The sequence below is a fragment of the Myotis lucifugus genome, unplaced genomic scaffold (genome assembly GCF_000147115.1).
Source record: "Myotis lucifugus unplaced genomic scaffold, Myoluc2.0 scaffold_38, whole genome shotgun sequence".
Lineage (NCBI taxonomy): Eukaryota > Metazoa > Chordata > Mammalia > Chiroptera > Vespertilionidae > Myotis > Myotis lucifugus.
Genome location: NW_005871086.1, coordinates 4,255,892 through 4,278,152, shown reverse-complemented (window position 1 = coordinate 4,278,152; position 22,261 = coordinate 4,255,892). Strand labels below are relative to the sequence as shown.

Genomic DNA, 22,261 nt, shown 5'->3' with positions numbered 1-22,261 from the left:
CCTTGGCCTCTAACCACTCTACCTCAGCCCCGCCACCATGGCTTTGTCCAGAAGAATGTCCGGAAAGTCTCCTGGAAGGTCTCCCATTTAATTAGCATATTACCCTTTTATTAGTATAGAGGCCTGGTGCATGGGTAGGGGCCGGCTGGTTTGCCTGAAGGGTGTCCCGGATTGGGATGGGGGTTCTCTTGGGGTGTGGGGCAGCCTGGGCGAGGGGCCTGTGGTGGTTTGCAGGCCAGCCTCGCCCCCATGGGGTGAGGGTCTCCGCTTGGAGGGCGTGGCCAGCCTGGGTGAGGGGCTGATGGCTGTTTGCAGGCTGGCCATACCCCCTTCAGGGTGGGGGTTCTTGCTAGGGTGCCTGGCCAGTCTGGGTGAGGGGATGATGGCTGTTTTGAGGCTGGCCAGGCCCCCCAGTGGGGACTCTTACTCCATGGGGGTGTGGCCAGCCTGGGTGAGGGGCTGAGGGCCATTTTCAGGTTGGCCACGCCCCCCCGGAGACCCAGGCTCCCAGCCACTCCTTCAGCGGCGGCCAGGGTGGGTGGCAAGCTTGGCTTCCTCCGTTGCCTGTGGCAACCCAAGCCTCCAGCTCCGTGGCCGCCATCTTTGTTGGGTTAACTTGCATACTCGCCCTGATTGGCTGGTGGGTGTAGCAGAGGGATGGTCTATTTGCATATATGCCTTTTATTAGTGTAGATTAGTTTAAAAGGGGAGTGTTAATTAAGCATTAAGAATAAATATTATCCCCCTACCTTCCATTTCCCTAGAAAACAAAATAAGAGAATACCTTAAAACAGAAAACAAAGGAACTCTAATATGTAGTAAGTGAGATTCTCAAAGACTGTGTTTTACCAATAAAACAAGGTATAAGATACACTATGTAGCAATCAGAATTAGGAGGGAAGTATAAAACATGTTGAGAATTGATCTAGAAGAGAATTAGGCAGATAAAAGAAGTAACCATCAAAGAAAGAATTAAATATTTTTATGTTGGAGAAAGACCTTTTTTTATTACTTTACATACTAGAGGCCCAGTGCATGAAAATTGTGCACTCAGGGGGGAGAGGGGGGGGGTCCCTCAGCCCAGCCTGTGTCCTCTTGCAGTCCGGGAGCCCTCAGGGGATGTCCAAGTGACGGCAGTCGGACATCAGAGGCAGGAGAGGCTCCCGCCACCACCGCTGCATTCGCCAGCCATGAGTCCGGCTTCTGGCTGAGCAGTGGCACACCCCCTGTGGGAGCACACTGACCACCGGGGGCAGCTCCTGCGTTGAGCGTCTGCCCTCTGGTAGTCAGTGGGCATCATAGCGACCTGTCATTCCGCTATTCAGTCAATTTGCATATTAGCCTTTTATTATATACTAGAGGCCCGGTGCACAAAAATTTGTGCACTTTGGGGGGGGGTCTCTCAGCCCGGCCTGCGCCCATTTGCAGTCCAGGACCCCTTGGGGGATGTCCACCTGTCGACTTAGACCCACTCCCCGGGGGATCAGGCCTAAGCTTGCAGTCAGACATCCTTCTGGCAGGCAGGGAGCCTCGGGGGATGTCCAACTAAAGGCTTAGGCCCCCAGGGAGCTGTGATGAGGAAGCTGAGGTGACAGAGGAGCCACACTGTCCTCCCCGCCGCCTGGGTCGGGTCGGGTCACACACGGGATGCCCGCCGGGTCGCAGATAGCAGGCCCGGATGGCGGCAGGGCAGGCAGGATGGCGCTGTCCCGCCCCACCACCTCGGGTGCCAAATAGCAGGCCCGCTGGTGGCGGGGCAGGCGGGATGGTGCTGTCCCGCCCTGCCTGCAGTATGCAAATTAGCCGCCATCTTTGTTGGTGGTTAATTTGCATATCGCGATGATTAGCCAATGGGAGGCGTAGCGAAGGTATGGTCAATTACTATGTTTGTCTATTATTAGATAGGATGATAGGATGAGCAGTACCTAACATATCTGGGTAAACTGGGTAGTGGGAGGATACAGGCATCGGACAAGTAAGTACGCAGAATTACAAATGTGGTGTGCTGTGACACAAAGGAAGAGAATACTGTGAAACCGTTTGAGATTGGGAGGTCAGAGGAGGCCTAGACACATTGGGGTTGAGCCTGATACTTTCAGAATGAGAAAGAGCCAAGTAGACAAAGTGAAGAGAGGATAGCATGAAGAGGACTAGAGGCAGGAATGGTTTTGCCATTTCTGAGAAGATGAACTAGGTCAACATGGTTGAAGCATAATAATGAGGAGAAAGGTGACATATAAAGAACGAGAGGAAGGCAATGCCCTAAGTTAATTCATCTCTTGTACGACACATTATAATGGATTTTTTTCCCTAAGACAATGAAAGGTATGACACCAGCCAGGTGAAGTGATTTGATGACTGTTTTATCAGTGATGTAGGTGGTATAAGACAGGAGAGGAGTAAAGCGATTGCTTGCAGTAGTCAGAGTAGTGGCTTAGACTAGAGTGATAGTGGTAGTAGAAATGGAGAAAAATAAATAGGTTCAAGAGGGAGTTTTTTAAGGTAAAATTGACATACTTTGTTGATATATTGAATGCCAGGGGCTGAATCAGAGATTGTTGAGTGCTGGGTAGGATTCATAAGGAAAAAAACTCACCCCAAAATACTACCTATGATAAGAGTACTGGTGGATGAGAATTACAAATTAGTTGTTACAAAATAGTCATGGGGATATAAAGTACAGCATAGGAAATATAGTCAATAATATTGTAATAACTATGTATGGTGCCAGTTGGGTACTGGAACTGCCAAGGGGAAAACATATCATTGGCTAGCCACTATGCTGTATACCTAAAACTACTACAAAATAATATTGAATGTAAGTTTTTTTAAAAAAAAAATTAAAAAGAAGTACCAATGAAAGTGACCTCATATATAATCATAAGTTGATTTGCTTATGTAGAATTTAAAGAACTGAATTGATATTGTAGTCCAAGAAATGATATACAGGATCTCCTCAAGGTTGAGTTATATATTTAGGGGGCTTCCCTGAGGTTAAAGACAATTTGGAGAAGCAGAGGCACAGTGATAAATAAGATCGTGAACTTTCTGTTTGAATGAGTTATTACTTTTATCTGAAGTTATTTAGGTGTTGTTTTGCATGGTTGTGGTTATGATGGTATGTTTGGCTTTCAGGCTGTCTTGCTCACAGACTTTCTTTTTTCTCCCCTTCTCAGTATGACAACATTTTAATGGAGGAGGCTGCTCAGATCCTGGAAATAGAAACGTTTATACCTCTTCTTCTACAGGTAAGATACTGAGATCTGAGACACAGAAATTCGCAGGGGCAGGATCAGAAAGCTAGATAATTTTAGGGTGCTAATTGCCATAGTTACGTATTTTCTTTAACATCATTATGCTTGATACGCTATTTTAAGCCTGTAAATTTTCTTTAAAATATTCATTGGTTATTTAGGAGTTTGTATTGTTTCTTGGAGTACTGTTTAAAAATTCACAGTCTACTTTTTGAAAAACTAAGTAATTTTAATAAAGAAAATTGCATTTTTATAGTGTTTGGGGATAGGCTTTTTTTTCCCCATTTCTTTCATTAGAGTTGTTTCTAGAATTCTTTTTGATGTTTATTGGGTACAGTGCTTTTCTTTATCTTATGCCTAAATCTTTTGAGCTAAATGATGATGTTTAAGTATGTTTCTTATTGTACAATATTCTTTACTATGAAAGCATTAAAAACAAAATGTGGAATTCTAATTTAAGAATCGAGATTGCTCTAACTTACAGATAAATTGGGTTCCAAAAATAGTTTTTTATGAGCCAAGTTATTTGGGACTTGAAATGTATTTTATCAGGATATGTTTCAAGGATAAGGAGACACAAGTAGGAAAGTGAAATAGTAGCATAGGAAATTAGAGAAGGTGTAATTTTTACTGCGTTGGGGGGTTCAGAACTGGCCCTCGGCATAATTGTGATGCAAGGTGTTTATGTTGTCCTGTATGGGCATCTGTTTCCTTCTATGTACTCTTTGTCTAATTCTGACCTATACCTCCCAGACCTCTTTGGATTACCCTAAATGTTAAAATAGTGTAATTCCATGCTTGCCTTCTCAATCCTCCGTCCTTCCTCACACACCATCAGCCAGACGCATTGGCACCTGTACTTGATTCACAAGTCATTCTGTGAATGTGCCAGATTCCTCTCTGTGGAGCAGGTGAATATGGAGATTTAGTTAGCTAGTGAAGCCATTTAGCAGGATAATCTATCAAGTAGAATATTTTGCCATTTCCTCACTTGTCGTTTCCAGAATCCTCAGGATGGTTTTAGCCGACTGAAACGATGGATTATGATTGGTGATCATCACCAGTTACCTCCGGTCATTAAGAACATGGCCTTTCAGAAGTATTCCAACATGGAGCAGTCTCTCTTCACTCGCTTTGTCCGGATTGGAGTTCCTACTGTGGACCTCGATGCCCAAGGGAGAGCCAGAGCAAGGTAGAGGGTTACTCTAGTTTAAGGGTGCCAGCTCCGTAGTCCGGGTATTTGATGGCATCTTCTGTATACACTCTCAGCACTCCCTGCTGTCCAGGAACTGGTCATCTCAGTATCTGAACACACCTCTATTGCCTTGGTGTGGGGTGTGAATTTTTTCCATTGTCCTTTTTTTTATGCCCCCCAAAGATATGCAGTTAATATCATTTTGAAATATAAAGCAAAAAGTGAACAAGAGGAGAACACACCAACTCTTGCTTCATAAAGTATACAGGCCCCATCTCATAGTTACCTCAAAATTTCCCTGAATTTATGGACTTTTCCCTGCTCTTTAATTTGGGTGAAGAAGCATCGCCTCAGAGAGCACTTGGGAGCTGTCACTTCTGTACTGTCGTCTGCCCTCTGATTTGGTTAGTTGAAGTAGGGAGGCAAAGGATGAAAAAGCATTACTGCTAGAAAGAGGAGCACAAAGTGGGGAGCATGAAAGTTAAGAGGAAGAGCACAGTTCCTTAGAAATGCCCTATCTATGTTAAAAGGGATTTTACCTTGCTAATATTTCCTGTTTGGGGGGCTTTGTCTTTGGAAAGCTTGTGCAACCTGTACAACTGGCGATACAAGAAACTAGGCAACTTACCCCATGTTCAGCTCTTGCCGGAGTTTAGCACAGCAAATGCTGGCTTGCTGTATGACTTCCAGCTCATCAATGTTGAAGATTTTCAGGGAGTGGGAGAGTCTGAGCCTAATCCTTACTTTTATCAGGTAAGAAAAAAAAATAAGACTTTTAAGTTTATTTTGCATTTGGCAGGTGGAACTACTACTTAAATCAGTGATACGAACCATGTGGCTAGTCATTAAATAAAGGAAAGTTAAATCCCCTCCTCACACACAGCACAAAAAATCTAATTTCAGATGGATTAAAGATACATACACAAAGGAAACTATAAGAAAACTTGCCAGAAAGAAGGAAGTATTGATGAATATATAATGTTGGGTGAAAAAGATTATTAAGCTTGTTACCAGAAGCAAAAATCATAAAGAAAAATACTGGTTTGAGAAAAAAATTTATTTTCAACATTTAACAGACAACAGGTTGAAATCTGAATGTATATAAAACTCTTATAAATTGTTTTTGCTTTTTTAAAAACCAGCTCCCCAACAAAAAAAAATGCAATAAGGACAAGAATATGCAATTCTCTCACACACACAAATATAGATTTATAGCAAGTACAAATCACTGGCACATATTTTTACCTCTGATACTATATGTTGGTGTAGGTTTGGGGAAATTCGATACTCATGCAATGCTAGTAGGAAAGTAATTTGGTAGGCAGATTGTCAGTATGTATTAAAAGCACAATGTTCTCACTTCTAGGAATTCTTCCTAAAAAACATTAGATGAATTTACAAAGGACTTATATGCTAAAATGTTTATTTTACCTTTTGCTGTAAATTATTTTGGAAATTAGCAACAACCTAAATGTCTTATCAGTCGGGATAAATTATATTGTTACCTATTCCATATAATGAAATACTGAATTGCCACTAAGAATGACAACATTATAACCTGGTTTGCTGGCAGGAAAAATGTTTATGCTGCATTAAATGAAAAAAATCAAGTTGTAAGTATATCTACAGTGTTCCATTTTATTAATAAAAAGGAACAGAAAAACAAACATATAAATATATATTGGTAATCGGTACGAAAAGGCCTGGCAGCATTTACACCAAAAGATTCCTTTTACCTGTATTAGAGCTGATGCTTAAATAAATGTAGTTTGCTCTTGATAAGAAATTGATAAGATTTACACGGCCATGCAGCTTCTTTTCCCTGCTGTCTTCCAAAGAACCAGAAGATTTAAGAGAGAAGCTGTGTGAGTGTCACAAGTGTCACAGAATATAAATGGCTTTTTTGAAGGTCTTCCTGTAATTTTCCTATGGCCTGGACATGAAATGCAGCTTCTTGTCTTTCTTTTTTGATTTATATGTTATGCTTCTTTCTCCTTTTACTCTCTCCCCTCATCTCTTACTCCTTCCATCAGTCTCTCCTGACCTGCACTAAGCAGCCTGTGTGAGCTTCCTGACTTTCAGGCCCAGGGGAGCTCCTTTCCTCCAACTTTGACCAGTCCCTAGAGTCAGCCAGACTGACTAATATGAGGCCACATCCTCTTCCCACTTAACCTAGAGAACAAACACAAAACACAAAAATACTGTGAAGTATGAAGAAGGAAAAGCATGGTGTAAAATGGAAGGTTGACTACAGTACTGCTGGATGTATGTGTTATTAGACTGAATCTTACACTGGCTTCTAAGCCAGTTGCCTCGCCCCTTTATGTTAATGTTTCTTTCCATAGCCATCGTTCCAGTACCCTGCAGCAGAAAATTATCGATCTGCATTGTGATTGTTGTGGTCCCAAAAGTATTAAGTCTTTAAGTTGGTAACTTTTATGATGTTTATTACAAATATATTGCAAATGTTAAAGGGTAACACTTAAAATCTACATTTATTTATCAATGTTAATCTAGGATAATGTTACTCATCAGTTTCATGTAAGGTGTTCACTTGTCCAAATTATTAACTCTTCACCGCTTGAAGTGTGATAAATGAACAAATTGTGCTAGTTGGTTAATTATATAAAATTGAAAGAAAATAAAATAAATGCACAATCTGATTATGTTTGCATTGCAGAATCTTGGAGAGGCAGAATATGTAGTGGCACTCTTTATGTACATGTGTTTACTTGGTTATCCTGCTGACAAGATCAGTATTCTAACAACTTATAATGGGCAAAAGCATCTTATTCGTGACATTATCAATAGACGATGTGGGAGCAATCCATTGATTGGAAGACCAAATAAGGTAATTTTATGAATATAACACATATATTCTCTTATTTATGATGTTGTTAAAATGGAAAGATTTGTATTTATTATGAGTTATTTATATTGTCCCACTTCATCTCTTTGCTATCTCCTTTTAAGATATGTGAGAAAATGCTGTCATAGGAACTATAAGTAATTCTCTGACAAACCTATCTGTCAGTGTTGTTGGTTTGCTTTGAACTTCTGTCTCAACTACCACACTGAAAATTTTATAGATAGTGATCAGAAATAAATGTTTATAACATGTTTGCTGGCAAAATGTTGCATAATAAAATTAGATTATTTAGGTATTATTAGAGTAGAGATGGGAATTGTATCACTTTTTGTTTTATTTGCAAAAGTATAATTTGTTCTGTCTCTTTTTGTGTGCATATAAGGGAGTGTTTTTTTCTTGAAGATTAAGAATTGTGAAGTGCATCCAGACCTAGGATTTTTTTTTGTAAAGGTTTTTATTTATTATGTGTAACATAGGCACAATTATTTAAAGTTAATAAATTTTTACTAGTTTTTATATAAGGAATTTCACATGTTGTGATTCCTTCCACTGCCTTAGTTCCTCCTGAGTTTGAGTCTTAACCCTTTTAAAGATAATTCTTGCTCAATCCATAGTTACCACATCAGTTAGTCTTATATAACAGGAATATAGGATGATCATTGATCACAACAAACTGTCTAGTCACTAGCAACCCAGAAGGATTAGCTAGACAGAACATCTACAAGACTCCAGAGATCTCAGATAGCTATTGTAAAATCTTACTGATGGCTATTACAAAATCACATATAACTTGTGTTTTATTGATATTGGACAGTGCTGATCTAGGCAAAAATATAAGTAAGGGCTCATAAAATGTTCCAAATAGGCCAAATGCTAACAATGTAGCAGAAAGAAAAATGTTTTGTGGTCATGTCCACAGCAAATGAGATGTGGGGGAGTAATATAAAAAAATAAATAAATATGCTTGATTTTATCAATAAAGGGTTGAAAATTAGAAAGAATAACCAAACAAATATATTAGTAATGATGAGGTTAGGACTTTGGTCACTGTATAAAAGCTCTTTCACTTTTTCTTGGAAATAATCCAAAAGTAAGAGAAAAATGGGAGGAAGAGAAGACAGACTCCGTTTTTAGTGAGAGAACACGGGGTGACAAAAATCATGAAGGAAATGGGGGGAAGAGGGGCATTTAGGGGACTGGTCTTAAAAGTGCCTGCAAGTGTGCACTTCATGAAGGTGAGTGGCATTCTCTGAAGTATAAGAGCCATATCCCTGTTTCTGAACAATGGATTCAGGAATTGGGGTGAGCAGACACCTTCCTGGTCCCAGATTGGTTCAAAGAAACCTCTCGGTGAACTGTATGTGCCATAGCTTTATTTGCAAATAGACTGTCTCTATAGTAGCAGAAGAAAAGAGAACCTTCGGTTGTGACAAAAAAACAAACAAAACAAAAACATACAGCCTTTAAAACACAGTCCTGCTCACCCCACCCTAATCACTCGCATAATAAGTGGGTAAGGAAATCCACTTATTCAGTGGTGACATAGTGGGGAAGCAGAAACTAGCACAAGCTCAATTTATACAGGAAAAAAATCAGGTAAGAGCATCAAAACATACTAATTGACAAGATACATGTTCCAGAAAAAACCACGTTGGCCTGGAACAGATGAAATTTTGAATACACATTTAGCTTTGGATTTTAAAGTACTTTAATGAAGTAACCGTATCTGAGAGGGAGGGCTACAAAGTAGAGAATTAAAGAACTCAGCAAGAGACAAAATATGAAATGGAAGAAAATAAAACAAAATTATAGAAATGAAGACAAAATTGAAAGGACTGCGGTGAGGACTAGACACTCCATAAGGGGTATAGACAGTCAAAATTGAGAAGCTAATAACTTTGAGATGTAGGAAGTTTAGAAATAGAAGAAACTCAATATCTGAGTTCTTTTATTTATAAAAACAGAAAAACTTAATTCAAATAATAAAGACAGTTACTCCCTGCCATTGCAAGATGAAAGTAGCATGGCTCCAGGTTAGAGGGACTTGGTCATGTAGTCAGAGACCAAGTTTCATTTCATCCTTCTGCCAGCCATTCTCATTTGAGATAAGCTCTCCACATGGTAAGGATGGCAACAGAATTTCCTAATATAACATCCACACACAAGAGCAAAGCACTTGAATTCAGAAAATATTAACTTCTGTAAAAGTCACTGTTAAATGAAGACAACCCAATACTAAATTGGCAAATGTATTGAACAGATATTTCACACAAAAAGACATACAAATGGCAAATAAGCATGTGAAACAGTGTTTACCATCATTTGTTGTCAGGGAAATGCAAATTGAAACTATAGTGGTATACCACTATGCACACTGTAGAATGCTAAAATTATAAAGATTGACATATACAAAGTGTTGGCAAGGATGTGGAGTGACTGGAATTCTGGAACTGGAACATTGCTGATGAATGTATAAAGTGGTACCGCAACTTTAGAAAACAGTTTGACAGTTTCTTATAAAGTTACACACACACTTTCCACACAGCTCAGCAATTTCACCCTGGGCTTTTATACAACAGCAGTGAAAACATGGCACAAAAATATTTATATAAGAATGTTCATTGCAGTTTTATTCAAAATAGCCCAAAACCAGAGGCAATTCAAATGCCATGAACAAGTGAGTAGATAAACAGATTGTGGTATATGCATTCAGTAGAATAGTAATGAGGTAAAAAAGTATAAACTTTAATGTACACAACGCATGGATGAGTCTCAGAAACATATGCTGAGTGAAAGAACTTAGGCAAAAAAGTACATAGTGTATGATTTCATTTTAATGGAATTCTAGAACTGGTTTAAAAAAAATCTATAGTGACAGAAAACAGCTCAGTGGTTGCCTGGAGTGGGGAATACAGATTTGACAACAAGGGGCCTGAGGTCTTGGAAAGTTTGGTTGTGGTAGTGGTTTAAGGGAATATATATTGTCAGGATATATCAAATTGCACACTTAAATGAGTGCATTTTACTGTATGTCAATTATACCTCTGTGAAGCTGACTTAAAAAGAAATGTTAACTTCCAAAGATAGGACTATGATTGTAATTTTTACAGAATAAGCATTTAAACTTCTTGTTGAATTAATGAAAAAGATAAATGCTTGGGTGCCAACATTAGATGGAAACCTCCCTGAATTTCCTTACTTGTACATGTATTTTCAAACTGAACAATAAGTACTATGAAGATTATTTATTTTTTGATAGAGGAATGCTATAGATGAGAACTAGGAATGTGTTAAATAATAAGTGAGCAAACTTAAGTTATATTGCTGGGCATCAAACCAGGATACCAGATAATGAGCTAAACACAGTGCTTGCTTTCATGGAATTGAGTAGTTTAGTAGGGGAAGACTGTGAATGAGTAACATAGGGACATAGCCATCTGGTTACCGTGGTTTATTTCATAGTTCATGTTCATTAACTCATCTTTTGAATGCCAAGTATATGGTCATGTTTATTTTGGATTGATTATTTTAAGTATGCCATATTTACCATTTTTTTCTTTCTAGGTGACAACTGTTGACAGATTTCAAGGTCAACAGAATGATTATATTCTTCTTTCTCTAGTACGAACCAGGGCAGTGGGCCATCTGAGGTGCGTAAGGAAAAACTGTCATAATGTCATTGAACTTTACTCTCTGCTTCAGTTTTAAACTCCTGTGGCTAAGTAGTTTTACTTTTTTAAATTTAAAGTATAATTAATTGTTATGACAGCTTTTGGTGCTGTATGTTGGGGTGTAAGAATGGATCTGTCAGAAATTAAAAGAAGTAAAGTGGTACAAGCGTCTTTTCAGAATGACTTGTTCATCACACAGGATCTCTGGTGTTTCCACACAGTCTCTCAGCTTCAGTGTTAGAGGATAAAGGAACCATTTGTTCTCTCAGGATTAAGAATTGTCAAAACAAACAGTAATCTATTTTTGTCACTTATTGTGATGTACTTATGCGCTAGAGATTTATGGGAATAATATCTTCTTATTACAAAGCAGCTGTTTAATTTTATATAAACCTTCATCTCATATGATTTAATAGCAAAACTATATGGAGAGTTCATTTTATTATTTTATTTTGTAGATTAAAGAGAAAATTCTCGAAGCTCTCCTAGTGTAATCAGTAAGTCAAGCGCTGTTTGGAGCTTAGCCCAGTGGTCAGGTTCCATTCGACTGATAACTTTATGTAAGAGTAAGCAAAGATAGAATGTTTCAAGAAATTGTTTGAAGACCGTAGCATTCTAAAATACAGTTTATTTTTGTTTATTTACTTGTCAAGCAAGTATTTGGAGACTAACTTCTCTAAAAAGCAGTTCCTTTTCCGCAGTGAGAGTTACAGCTGGCTGCTCTCTGAATGGGGCATCATTACGATTTATATAATTAAATCTCGTAAAAACTCAGTGTGAGTGCATGAGCGCTGCTTCCTCTCCTCCCCACCTTTTTTCTTACTCTGTAGTGCTTTGTCTTTAGATTCCCATGACTTTAGCTCTCTGCTATTTTTTGCCTGACTTTTCTAGAAACTTAAAAACAAAATAGATGATGATGATGATAAAATGCTTATTATAAATGAAAGGTTAAAAAAGAACCTGATTTTGGTATTGTCTAATATCAAGATTTTCTAAGCAAAAATACCATTATCCACGTAATCAATCTTCTCTGCCAAAGTTTGCTCTTGAACATCCAGCTTCTTCATCAGGGTTTCTGGTGGTGTTTCGGGTGTTGTTAGATTATACAGGGGAAATTTAATTTAAGTATTATTTATGATTCCAATTATGTAAATTCCCTAGGTACCTTAGCTAGAATTTTACCAAACCTTTCTTGGATATTTTGTTTCACAGAGATAATCTTTCATATCTATCTTTTTCTAATACTTTGTTTTTTACGTTTCAAGAGATCAAGGAAACCTACTTCCTTCTTATTTCTCTTTTAAATAATAGCTCTATTGAGATAGAATTCATATACTATACAACTCACATATTTTAAGTGAACAAGCCTGTGATTTTCAGCATATTAATTAATGGAGTTATGCAGCTATCTTCACAATCAGTTAAGGTCATTTTCATCACAAGAAACCCTATACTTACCAGCAGTCACTCTCTTCTCTCCCCAGGTCCTCGGCGACCACTATCCTCCTTTCTGTCCTAGACTTACCTATTCTAGGCACTTCGTTTAAATGGAATCGCTTGGCATAATGTGTTCAAGGTTCATTGCTGTTGTACCATGTATGAATACCTCATTCCTTTTTATTGTCAAATAACATTCCATTGTGTGGATATATCACATTTCATTGATCATTTATCAGTTGATGGGTATTTGGGGTTTTTCTTCTTTGTGGCCATTTATGAATAATGCTGCTATGAACATTCATGTACCAGGTTTTATGTGGACATGTTTTCCTTTCTCTTGGGTGTAGTTACCTAAGTCATGTGTAACTCTGCGTTTAACCCTTTCTGTTTCCCTGTGCTGGTCATATTGCCTTTGCCCACATCTTTTTCATCCAGGGTAGACTCTTTAGGAGATGATAGGAGCCAGATTATTCTGCTTTAGTTCCAGAAACGTGTCTTAGGACACTGTGGACCCGTTCAGAAGCCAGAGTAGTGAGACATTTCTGGTCCCTTTCCCAACATTTGTTGTTCTTGTCCCCACCTGATTTCAATAGCCCAGGTACCAATAGAAATGCTGGGGACCTGCTCAGTGCAAAGCAGTGAGACTGTCACTTCCTGTGTTGTCCTCATAAGGGTCTGTCAGAACGACAGCCTGTTGTTGGACAGTGTTTCTGCCCAGCCGTGTTTGGGGGACTGAAAGCAGGTGGTGATCTCATTGCCCTGAGTTCAAGATACAGCTCCAAGGAACCCTGTCTGCTCACTTACTTTTCTGACTGGTAGTTTGTCATGCTCATAGTGTTTGGTCATTCATTATAAATTCTTTCAAGTCAGTCTATTACTTGGCAGTGTGCTGGGTTCTGAGTCTGTATAAATAATTCTAATATTCGTGATCTCTACCCTCTTGGAGCTTAGAGTCCAGTTGGGGAGACAGCATATCCTTAGCAGGTGCCCATACCTGCATCTGCAGAGGATCTTAGTGTAACACTCCTCCTGCGCAGGGAGATGAGGCTTGCAAAGCCGCTTTGTGCACTGCAGCCCTGAGGACGAGAGCACGGTTCTTCCAAGGGGCCAGGTCAGGGCTGCTGCAGCCCTGGATCTGTGCTCTGCCTAGAGTGGAGAGCCTTCTGGGTGTGAAGGGGAGACCAGAACGTTATGGGAAAGGATACGTTTTCTCCTACCTAAGTGAACACCTTGTAGTTTTGTGTAGTGGGGGGTGGGAGAATCCCTGGTTATTATATGATCTTACCAGACTTTATTATTATTCATGAAAGTCTTCTTTTTTGTAAAATACAAATCCAAATAGATATGTAAGAGCATCTCCAGAAAAACTGTCCTCTATATTTGAAACTAAAATTATCTTTTTTTTTTACTAAAACACATACTAAAGTTAGACTTAATGGATATCACTCTTTTTATAAATTGATTTGACTCAAAGTTTTAAAAGCATATATTCCCTTTAAAAGATAAAGAAAACTGATATAATTCATTAGATAGTCACATGTGTAGTTGTGTCATTCAATTTAGCCATTTTATTACTGTTTATGTGAACACTGAATACTTATTTTAGGCCAAAACTGTTTCAAACTCACATTGAGCCCAGGTACTAGAGTAATACATGAAAAAAGACATGGTATTATGTGGTGTTATACCATGTCATCATACTATATATGATTATATTTGTAATTATTATTACAAATAAGTATAAAACTGTGGTGAGAATTACCCAGGAAGTAAAATTTCACTTTGAGGAGCATTGGAGTTTGTAGGTGAAGAAATGGAGGAAGATTGGTTCAGATTGACTTACTACTGGTGACTGACAACTGAACTATATCATAATACCAATGTAGCTACTTGGATCTTTTTAGTCAGTGCATCAGTTATTTTGTGATCTCTCCCAAAAGAAGAAGTCAACGCATAGATTATCGATAAAGCATTAACTTTGTACTTGGTTTACTAGTCACATAACATTGATTAACTTAATGTTTACTCTATTAAGTTTTGAAGAAACTTAACTTTTTATTGACACAGCTTAATAGGACTATTTAGTAGAATATGTAAGAAAAATTTAAAAAGCTACATAAATGTGTTATTAATCTTGATGTATGTTAATTTTGCTTGTTTCCCAAAGGGATGTTCGTCGCTTAGTGGTGGCCATGTCTCGAGCCAGACTTGGACTTTATATCTTCGCCAGAGTATCCCTCTTCCAAAACTGTTTCGAACTCACTCCAGCTTTCAGCCAGCTCACAGCCCGCCCACTTCATTTGCATATAATTCCAACAGAACCTTTCCCAACCTGTAGAAAGGTAGGACTTCTTCATTCTATTGAGCTGTATTCTCTTATGGATGATTACATTAGGTAGGAACATGATCAGACAGATCTTCCAATTACATATTGATTTAAGAGTGTTGCTTGCATTAAGGAACTAAATTAGATTTTCTACATAAAAATAATATATGCCAACATTTATTGAGTACTCATCATGTATCAAGCAATTAGTTCTTTATGTACATTATTTTATTTCATCTCAGTAACAGCTCTGCTCAGGAGGTTTTCTTATTAACCCAATTTTACGCATGAGGAAATTGAGGATTAGAGAAGTAGTTTGGCCGTGAAACTAGTGGATGAAGAATTCGAGATTTGAAAACCCAGGCAGGCTGACTCCAGAGTCCATGTTCATAGTCATTGTGTAGCTTTGTAAGGAGAACTTAACAGAGTAATAAATAGTTTGGCTCTTGGAGAAGACTTAAGAAGCTTACATTCTGGGAAAATTTGGGAGGGAGCAGCACATACACGTATACTTAACAAACAGTTATACTCAGAGAAATACCACTCCCTCCTCATTCATCCCTGCTTCCGGTTTCCTCTCCCTCCTTCTTTCTTCCCTTTCCTCTCCTCTCCCCCCATAAAAGCAATCTCTTTAGTTTTTGGTTTATTCTTTATACATTACCTTGGCACAAAGGAGCAGATACCTGTTTATTTTCTTTCTTACATGAAGGTAAGCATACTATATAGACTTGGGCTTTGCCTTTTCATTTAATGAAATGTCTTGGAGATCCATTGGAATTTAAACAAAACTTTTAAATGTTTACAGTACATTTTTATTCCCTCTTAGAGAAAAACAAGATTAAATTCTGTGTGTTTGTTTTATAATAATGCTAAGTACTTTCCAAAAAAATAAAGAAATGCTGCTGTAGAGGAATTGGAGAAACCGGTGGGGAGATATGATGGGGGTGGGGTCATGTAAAGCCTTGAGTGTCAATCTCTGAAGTTTGGACACAATCCTGTAGCGCTGAGGTTCTCCATCTGTTGTGGGCTAATGATTAAGCAGAGATTCCTGACAAGAGGTCTGGGGCAGAGCCTCTGTGTCTTGGGGTTGAAAGGATTCCCCAGGTGCTTTGAATCCCAAGGGCTGCAGGGACACACCTGGTGAAAACTGGGAGTGCAGGTCAGGCAATATGAATGAGCAGAAGTGTAGAAACTGGTGCTTTGCACAGCACCATGGATTCAAGCCTGGGAACTGAGGTCAGATAGCATCTCCCCATGCTCTGCTCAAGAGGCTGTGGGGATGGGCAGTGAGGGCTGAGCAGCTAGCACTGCCTCCCAGAAGAGGCAGCTCCCCAGCAAAGCCACCTGAAAATAAGCAAACGGATCAAAACAAAAAACCCTCCTGTTTTGAAGGCAGTGTTATGGTTGTAGCAGCATGGGAGCCTCTGCACACACATGCAGAAAGTGACCATTAGCAAAAGAACACCTGCTGACATGCGAGCCTGCCACCTTGCCGAATTCTGGGAATGCTACTTAATGTTCTGAGTATTTCTAACTTTATGTGCCTTAAATGATTTGCCACTTTTATTTAAGTCACTTTTATTTATTTATTTCTTGATAAAAGTTTTTTACCTTTATGGTTTTCTGAATTTTTCCTGTAGTAAGAAAGGGGAGACTTTGTATGATTGATTATAAATAGGAAAGTTGTTCATCTTTATTCTAGTATGGCTTAGGAAGAAGTGCAAATTTTGTACTTTCCTGAACAAATAGAAAGCATTGTTTCTGAGATTGTGGTCAGATACTACTCCACTTGAAGCACTTCATTCTATCTCAGACACTGAATGAACATCTCTGGGGCCAGGCCCAGGCCTCTGATGAACATTCTCCCCCAGATGCTCCTGATAGATACACAACGCTGACACTTTAGACTACTGTTTGCCGACATCTCTTACTGTATATGCATTCTTTATTAGTAAAAATTCCTTCTGAATGTTCACCTTCATGAGTGACAGTCTAGATATTGTTAGCTTCTCATTGTAAATGTTAGCTTCGTATTTTTTAGAAAAACATCAGTAGGAAGAACAGTTTTAACATTTTCTTTCAGAATAATCTTGAGAATTGCCTTTGGAGCATATACAGTATGAGGAACCATTACTTTAGACTTTGGTGATTTTTCTCTCCAAATGATTGCTCTCTCTTTTTATTCTACATTAGTTAGTGGACCAAAACTCATATTGGACTTACCAGCCTGAAAATTGTATTAAAAGCTAGTGACTCTTGGCTCCCTCCTGATCTCTACATTTTCTACATTTAAATGGAATCACTCTTTTTCCTTCTTTATTAGATTCTCACACTTCATCTTTATGTACTCTAAACCCAATAGTGCTTACACATAAAACAGAGAGATGGGCTCCTATTGGAATGCTAGCTTTTAGTGTTTTTCACTATAACTTCCTTTTTGCCTTTTCTAGAATGGAGAGAGGCCATCTCATGAAGTACAGGTAATAAAGAATATGCCCCAAATGGCAAACTTTGTGTACAACATGTATATGCACCTGATACAGACCTCCCATCACTATCATCAGGTGAGTTTTCTCAGCATTAACTCTTAGTTTTCTTCTTACTAAAGAATCTTATCTGTTGCAGAATATATAATTTTTTTTAAAAAAATTAAGTGTAGCTAGTTTATAATATTATATTAGTTATATTAGTTTCAGATGTACAATATAGTGATTTCACATTTTTATACCTTACAATGTGATCACCCCACTAATTTAGGAATCACTGTGCAGCATTATCACAGTATTATTGACTGTATTCCTTTCACCTCAGAATAAATCTTTAAATATGTGATTCCTTGTAGAAAACCAACTAAACCAAAATGGGTTGTTATTATTCATGTAACATCCATACTTTCAAAACATCTTTATGTAGATATAATTTAGCATGCAACGAAAGCCACTTACTTAAAGTATACAGTATGATGTTCTGACACATGTATATACCTGTGAAACCATCGTCACAGTCAGGATAATGAACATATTTATTATCCCCCAAAGTGTCCTCATGCCTCTTGGTAAGCCCTCTCATTTTTCACTAACCCCTTTCCCACCTGTTCCAGCAACCAGGCTCAGCATCTAGAGCTGCTCCAGTGTTTGGGTGGGACAGAGTCTGGTCCCTTCCCCCCTCCCTGCCATGGCTTTGTCCCAGGCCTTGGTTTCTCCCTGTCCCTCACAGGGCTCCTTGATCAAAGTTGGCCCTTCTCGACTCGGTGTGTTAATCAGTCCTAATCAGCCACTGTTTTTCCAGAAGTGTGACAGCAAATCCCTTTGCTAAAAAATCTAATAGGTTTTCATATTATTTTCCTCTCTAGAGAATTAATATGTATTTTAATCATTTGTGATGTCCGTGTTGGCATATTCAGCAAAACGTAGGCCATTGTCATCAGAGCTGTTTCATCTGTAAAATGAAATAGCCAGCATTGTTCTGGAGAACTCTTAAGAGCGAACAGTATTTATTAGGAAGATAATAATGTTAATGTGAGAGCTTAACTTTATAAGCCAATTCTTTTTACTTGAGTTCATTTATACTGATATTTTCCTTTTCTTTATTTTTTTATTAGACTTTATTGCAGTTACCACCTGCTATGGTAGAGGAAAGTGAGGAGGTTCAAAGCCAGGAAACAGAAATGGAAACAGAAGAAGAGGGCATGCCTACTCAGGCTGACATCCCCTGTCTAACAGATGCCAGCGTCAGTCACGAACTGTTAGCCTCTCAGACTGAGGCCACCCCCGGTGAGATGGAGGCCACCCCTGGTCGGGCAGGGACTGGTTCCAGTCCAGAAGCCACCTCCGCTGTCTCCGAAGTCACTGCCGCTGCGGCTGGCCCCGAGGCTGTGCCCACAGAGGCTGGCACCCAGCAAGATGCCACATCTGCCCCAGAGACTAAATAGCCAATGCTAGCCTTTTCTTAGGGAGGACATTTCATCTGTAAAGTTACTTTTTGTATTTTGTATCTGCCTTTGCCATTTTAAAGGTCATAATGTTCAGTCCTTATTTTTGTTAACTGATATCAGTGTTTGGTCTTCTTGGATATATTTTTTAAATTGTATGTATATGAACAACTCCATTTCAGTTCAATCAGGGGGGCAAATAATCATTCCTTTGATACTTTTCTCATTAATTGAGTGTATCTTTAATCATACCTACATTAAAAGAATTTTCTATAGGATATATAGGACGTATTTTCCACTTTTAGTGAACTTCTATAAAAAAGAAAAAGACAGAATGCACTGGAAATAATCATAAATGCCCCTAAGCAAGTGTTGAAATTGGGGGGGAAATAGTTCTATCATAGTATGAGATGCTCAACTTGTTTTGTTTTGTTTTTTAACCGTTCTGCCTTGACGTAAAGGCATTAACAACCATAGCATACAGGTTTCTCAAATCCATTGAAGAGGTTACATGTATTTCCTTCCTAAAAATTTGTTAATGGATCAGAATCACCTAGAGCAGCGGTTCTCAGCCTGTGGGTCGTGACCCCTTTGGCGGTTGAACGACCCTTTCACAAGGGTCGCCTAAGACCATCCTGCATATCAGATATTTACATTACCATTCATAACAGTAGCAACATTACAGTTATGAAGTAGCAACGAAAATAATTTAATGGTTGGGTCACAACATGAGGAACTGTATTTAAAGGGCCAGAAGGTTGAGAACCACTGGCCTAGAGTGTCTGTTTCTTCTTGGGGCCACTCCCAACCTAATGAATGAGAATCTCAGGTGAGGGCCCAGGAATGTGTCCTAGAGCAGGTGCTCCGGATGTTTGAGTTGCTGGCAGAGTGGCATCAGATAAGGCTGGGGGGGCTGAGCCAGGTTGGTCATTTAGCTAAGCAAGAATGTGGTAACTCCACCTGGGCAGGAAGGAAGGCCCGGAGTCTGGGCAGTGAGAGCAGCATGCCAAGTTTCTGCGTCTCCTGCCTGGCTTAGTTCTTTTGGTGGATAACCAGCCACAAAGAGACCTTAAGGTATAATGTGCTCCAGTTCTGGGAGAGGAAAGAGACGCGGACCTTGCTACTCCAGCGTGGTTTGCAATCAGCAACATCAGTGTCCATTGAAGGCATGTTAGAAACTCAGGCACTAGAGTCTAGCCCAGACCTATTAAATTTGAATCTGCATTTCCGCCAAGTCCCCAGGTGATTGATAAGCACTTTGTAGTTTGAGAAGCACTGTACTGAGACTACTGTGCTGTCCTCACATGAATGAGGTAGAAGGATGATCTTGAAGGTAGAGTTACCTGAGAGTGACTAAAGTTTCCTGACAAGGACTTCTGCTTATAAGGTCCCTGCATGGGTGGCCAGAAAGGGTGAATATTTGTATATGTGGAGAGAGAAATTGCCCACTACTTCTCTCCTCCATTTTGACATCTGCTAGAGTGGCTAAAGGAGGCATTTCCCCCAAAGTATCTCCTCTACTACATGTACCTGTAGGCTTGACCATGTCCAAAGAACCTTTGGTGAAGTAAATAACTACACACAGCCATTGAAATGCTTCTGATCCTCCATCTTGAAGGAATGATCACTTCATTAGGAAATTAAACCCAGGAATCAGGCCAGGGAAGGGTATTTTTGAGTGACTAGTGTTTGCTCAGCTCTACCAGGGGGTGGTAGATGTGATTCACTCTCACAAGTGTCTCATGCCTCAGAACTCTTGTGTAAATGTGGGTGAGGAAGGGAAATGGAAGTGGTAGGCTGATGAGGGGCATGAAATGATGAGGAAACTGCCCTAGGAAGGTAGGTTGTCTGCTATCCAGTAAGGATTGAGCCAGGTAGCCTGTTAGATGTTGTCTCCGAGTATAAGAATTCGAAAGCAGGGGTTGCAGGCATCTGTGTAAGGACCAGCACCCACAGAATTATTTTCATTGTAAACATATAGTATCAGGTGAATATATAGTATCAGGCTAAGCAAGAGGGAAGGAGCTTTATGGTATTACTAGAGGCCCAGTGCATGAATTTGTGCACAGGTGGGGTCTGGCCGGCCCGCCCCGATCAGGGCCAATTGGGCCAGACTGACCAGGGGGAGGAGCCACAGGTGGTTGGCAGGCCGGCCCCGCCCCCAATCAGGGTTGGGGGGCCAATCGGGGGCGATGCTGGCTGGGAGAGGGGCCGTGGTCAGTTGGCCAGCCCCATCCAGTTGAATTCCCAGAGGTCAGTCTCTCAGTCGGGACAATTTGCATATTAGCCTTTTATTATATAGGATTGTCTTTCCTGGAAAAGAATGATTTTTCTCTCTACCCTTTAGGGATATGAATTATAATACCTGTGACCAAGATAAGCAAACTTTTATGCTACTTCCTCATTAAGTAAACTGTTTTCCAAACACTATAAATCACGGTCTAGCTGGATCACTATACCTTTTTCTTTGCTTCTTGATTTCTTGTTGGACTCAAAAGGAAATTTAACTGGAAGATGGGTATGTCCTTTGCATTTGTCAAAGAAATTTTAAAAAGGACTGTGGTGGTGGGATTTGAATTATTTCAGATTGTGTTATCTCTGGAAAGGCCAATGAGTTGCAGTTAACTATAGAATTTTTAAGGAACTTAAGAGAACAACTCTCATCATCATATATAATAAAAGGCTAATATGCAAATCGACCGAACAGCAGAACCACTGGTCACTATGATGCGCACTGACCACCAGGGGGCAGATGCTTAATGCAGGAGCTGCCCCTTGGTGGTTGGTGTGCTCCCACAGGGGGAGCACCACTCAGCCAGAAGCCAGGCTCACAGCTGGTGAGCACAGCGGTGGTGGGAGCCTCTCCCGCCTCCGAGACAGCACTAAGGAGCAGGGAGCCCGGCTTCTGGCTGGTGAGCACAGTGGCAGTGGTGGGAGCCTCTCCCACCTCCGTGGCAGCCCTAAGGACCCCTCGGGGGATGTCCACCTGCCAGCTTAGGCCCGCTTCCTGAGAGGGTGCAGGCTGGGCTGAGGGACCCCCCCCCCCCTCAGTGCACAAATGTCGTGCACCAGGCCTCTAGTCTATACTAACAAAAGGGTTATATGCTAATTAAATGGGATAGGCTGGGCGTCTTCTGGACATCCTTCCTGACAAAGCCAGGGGTGTGGCCGGCCTGCAAACTGCCCGTGGCCCCTTGCCCAGGCTGGCCCCGCCCCCACCCTGATCGGGGGTGTGGCTTGCAAACCCTCAGTAGCCCCAAGCCCAGGCTGGCCCCACTCCCCAGCGGGCACTGCCACCTCGATTAGGGGCCCCAAACCCAGGCTGGCCCCGTCCCCCAGCAGGGACCCCCACCCCAACCGGGAGCATGGCCGGCCTGCAAACTGCCGCGGCCCCTCGCCCAGGCTGCCCTCCCAGCGGGGACCCCCCACCCCGATCTGAGGCCCCCTTCAGGGCAGGCCAGCCTGCCCCCACCCGTGCACCAGGCCTCTATCCTATATAATAAAAGGGTAATATACAAATTGACCCTAACAGCAGAACAACAAGAACAACCTCTGGACCGGTCACTACGAGGCAC

At 40.3% G+C, this 22,261-nt stretch overlaps 1 protein-coding gene across 7 annotated transcripts in view; it reads left to right on the top strand.

The window, feature by feature from the left end:
• Positions 1-18,966, top strand: part of AQR (aquarius intron-binding spliceosomal factor) — an 87,577-nt gene extending 68,611 nt beyond the window's left edge. For 6 of the 7 annotated variants that reach the window (XM_023752894.1, XM_023752895.1, XM_023752898.1 and 3 more), the window contains 8 exons: positions 3,177-3,248; positions 4,259-4,446; positions 5,031-5,202; positions 7,130-7,300; positions 10,883-10,968; positions 14,597-14,771; positions 17,206-17,319; positions 18,357-18,966. In XM_023752894.1, the coding sequence (XP_023608662.1) occupies positions 3,177-3,248; positions 4,259-4,446; positions 5,031-5,202; positions 7,130-7,300; positions 10,883-10,968; positions 14,597-14,771; positions 17,206-17,319; positions 18,357-18,686 (1,308 nt within the window). In that variant the 3' untranslated portion in view covers positions 18,687-18,966. Of the gene's footprint in view, positions 1-3,176; positions 3,249-4,258; positions 4,447-5,030; positions 5,203-6,482; positions 6,715-7,129; positions 7,301-10,882; positions 10,969-14,596; positions 14,772-17,205; positions 17,320-18,356 lie in introns of those variants that run through there. The other variant, XR_002828932.1, reaches the window with a different exon arrangement.
• The last annotated feature ends 3,295 nt before the right edge of the window (positions 18,967-22,261 follow it).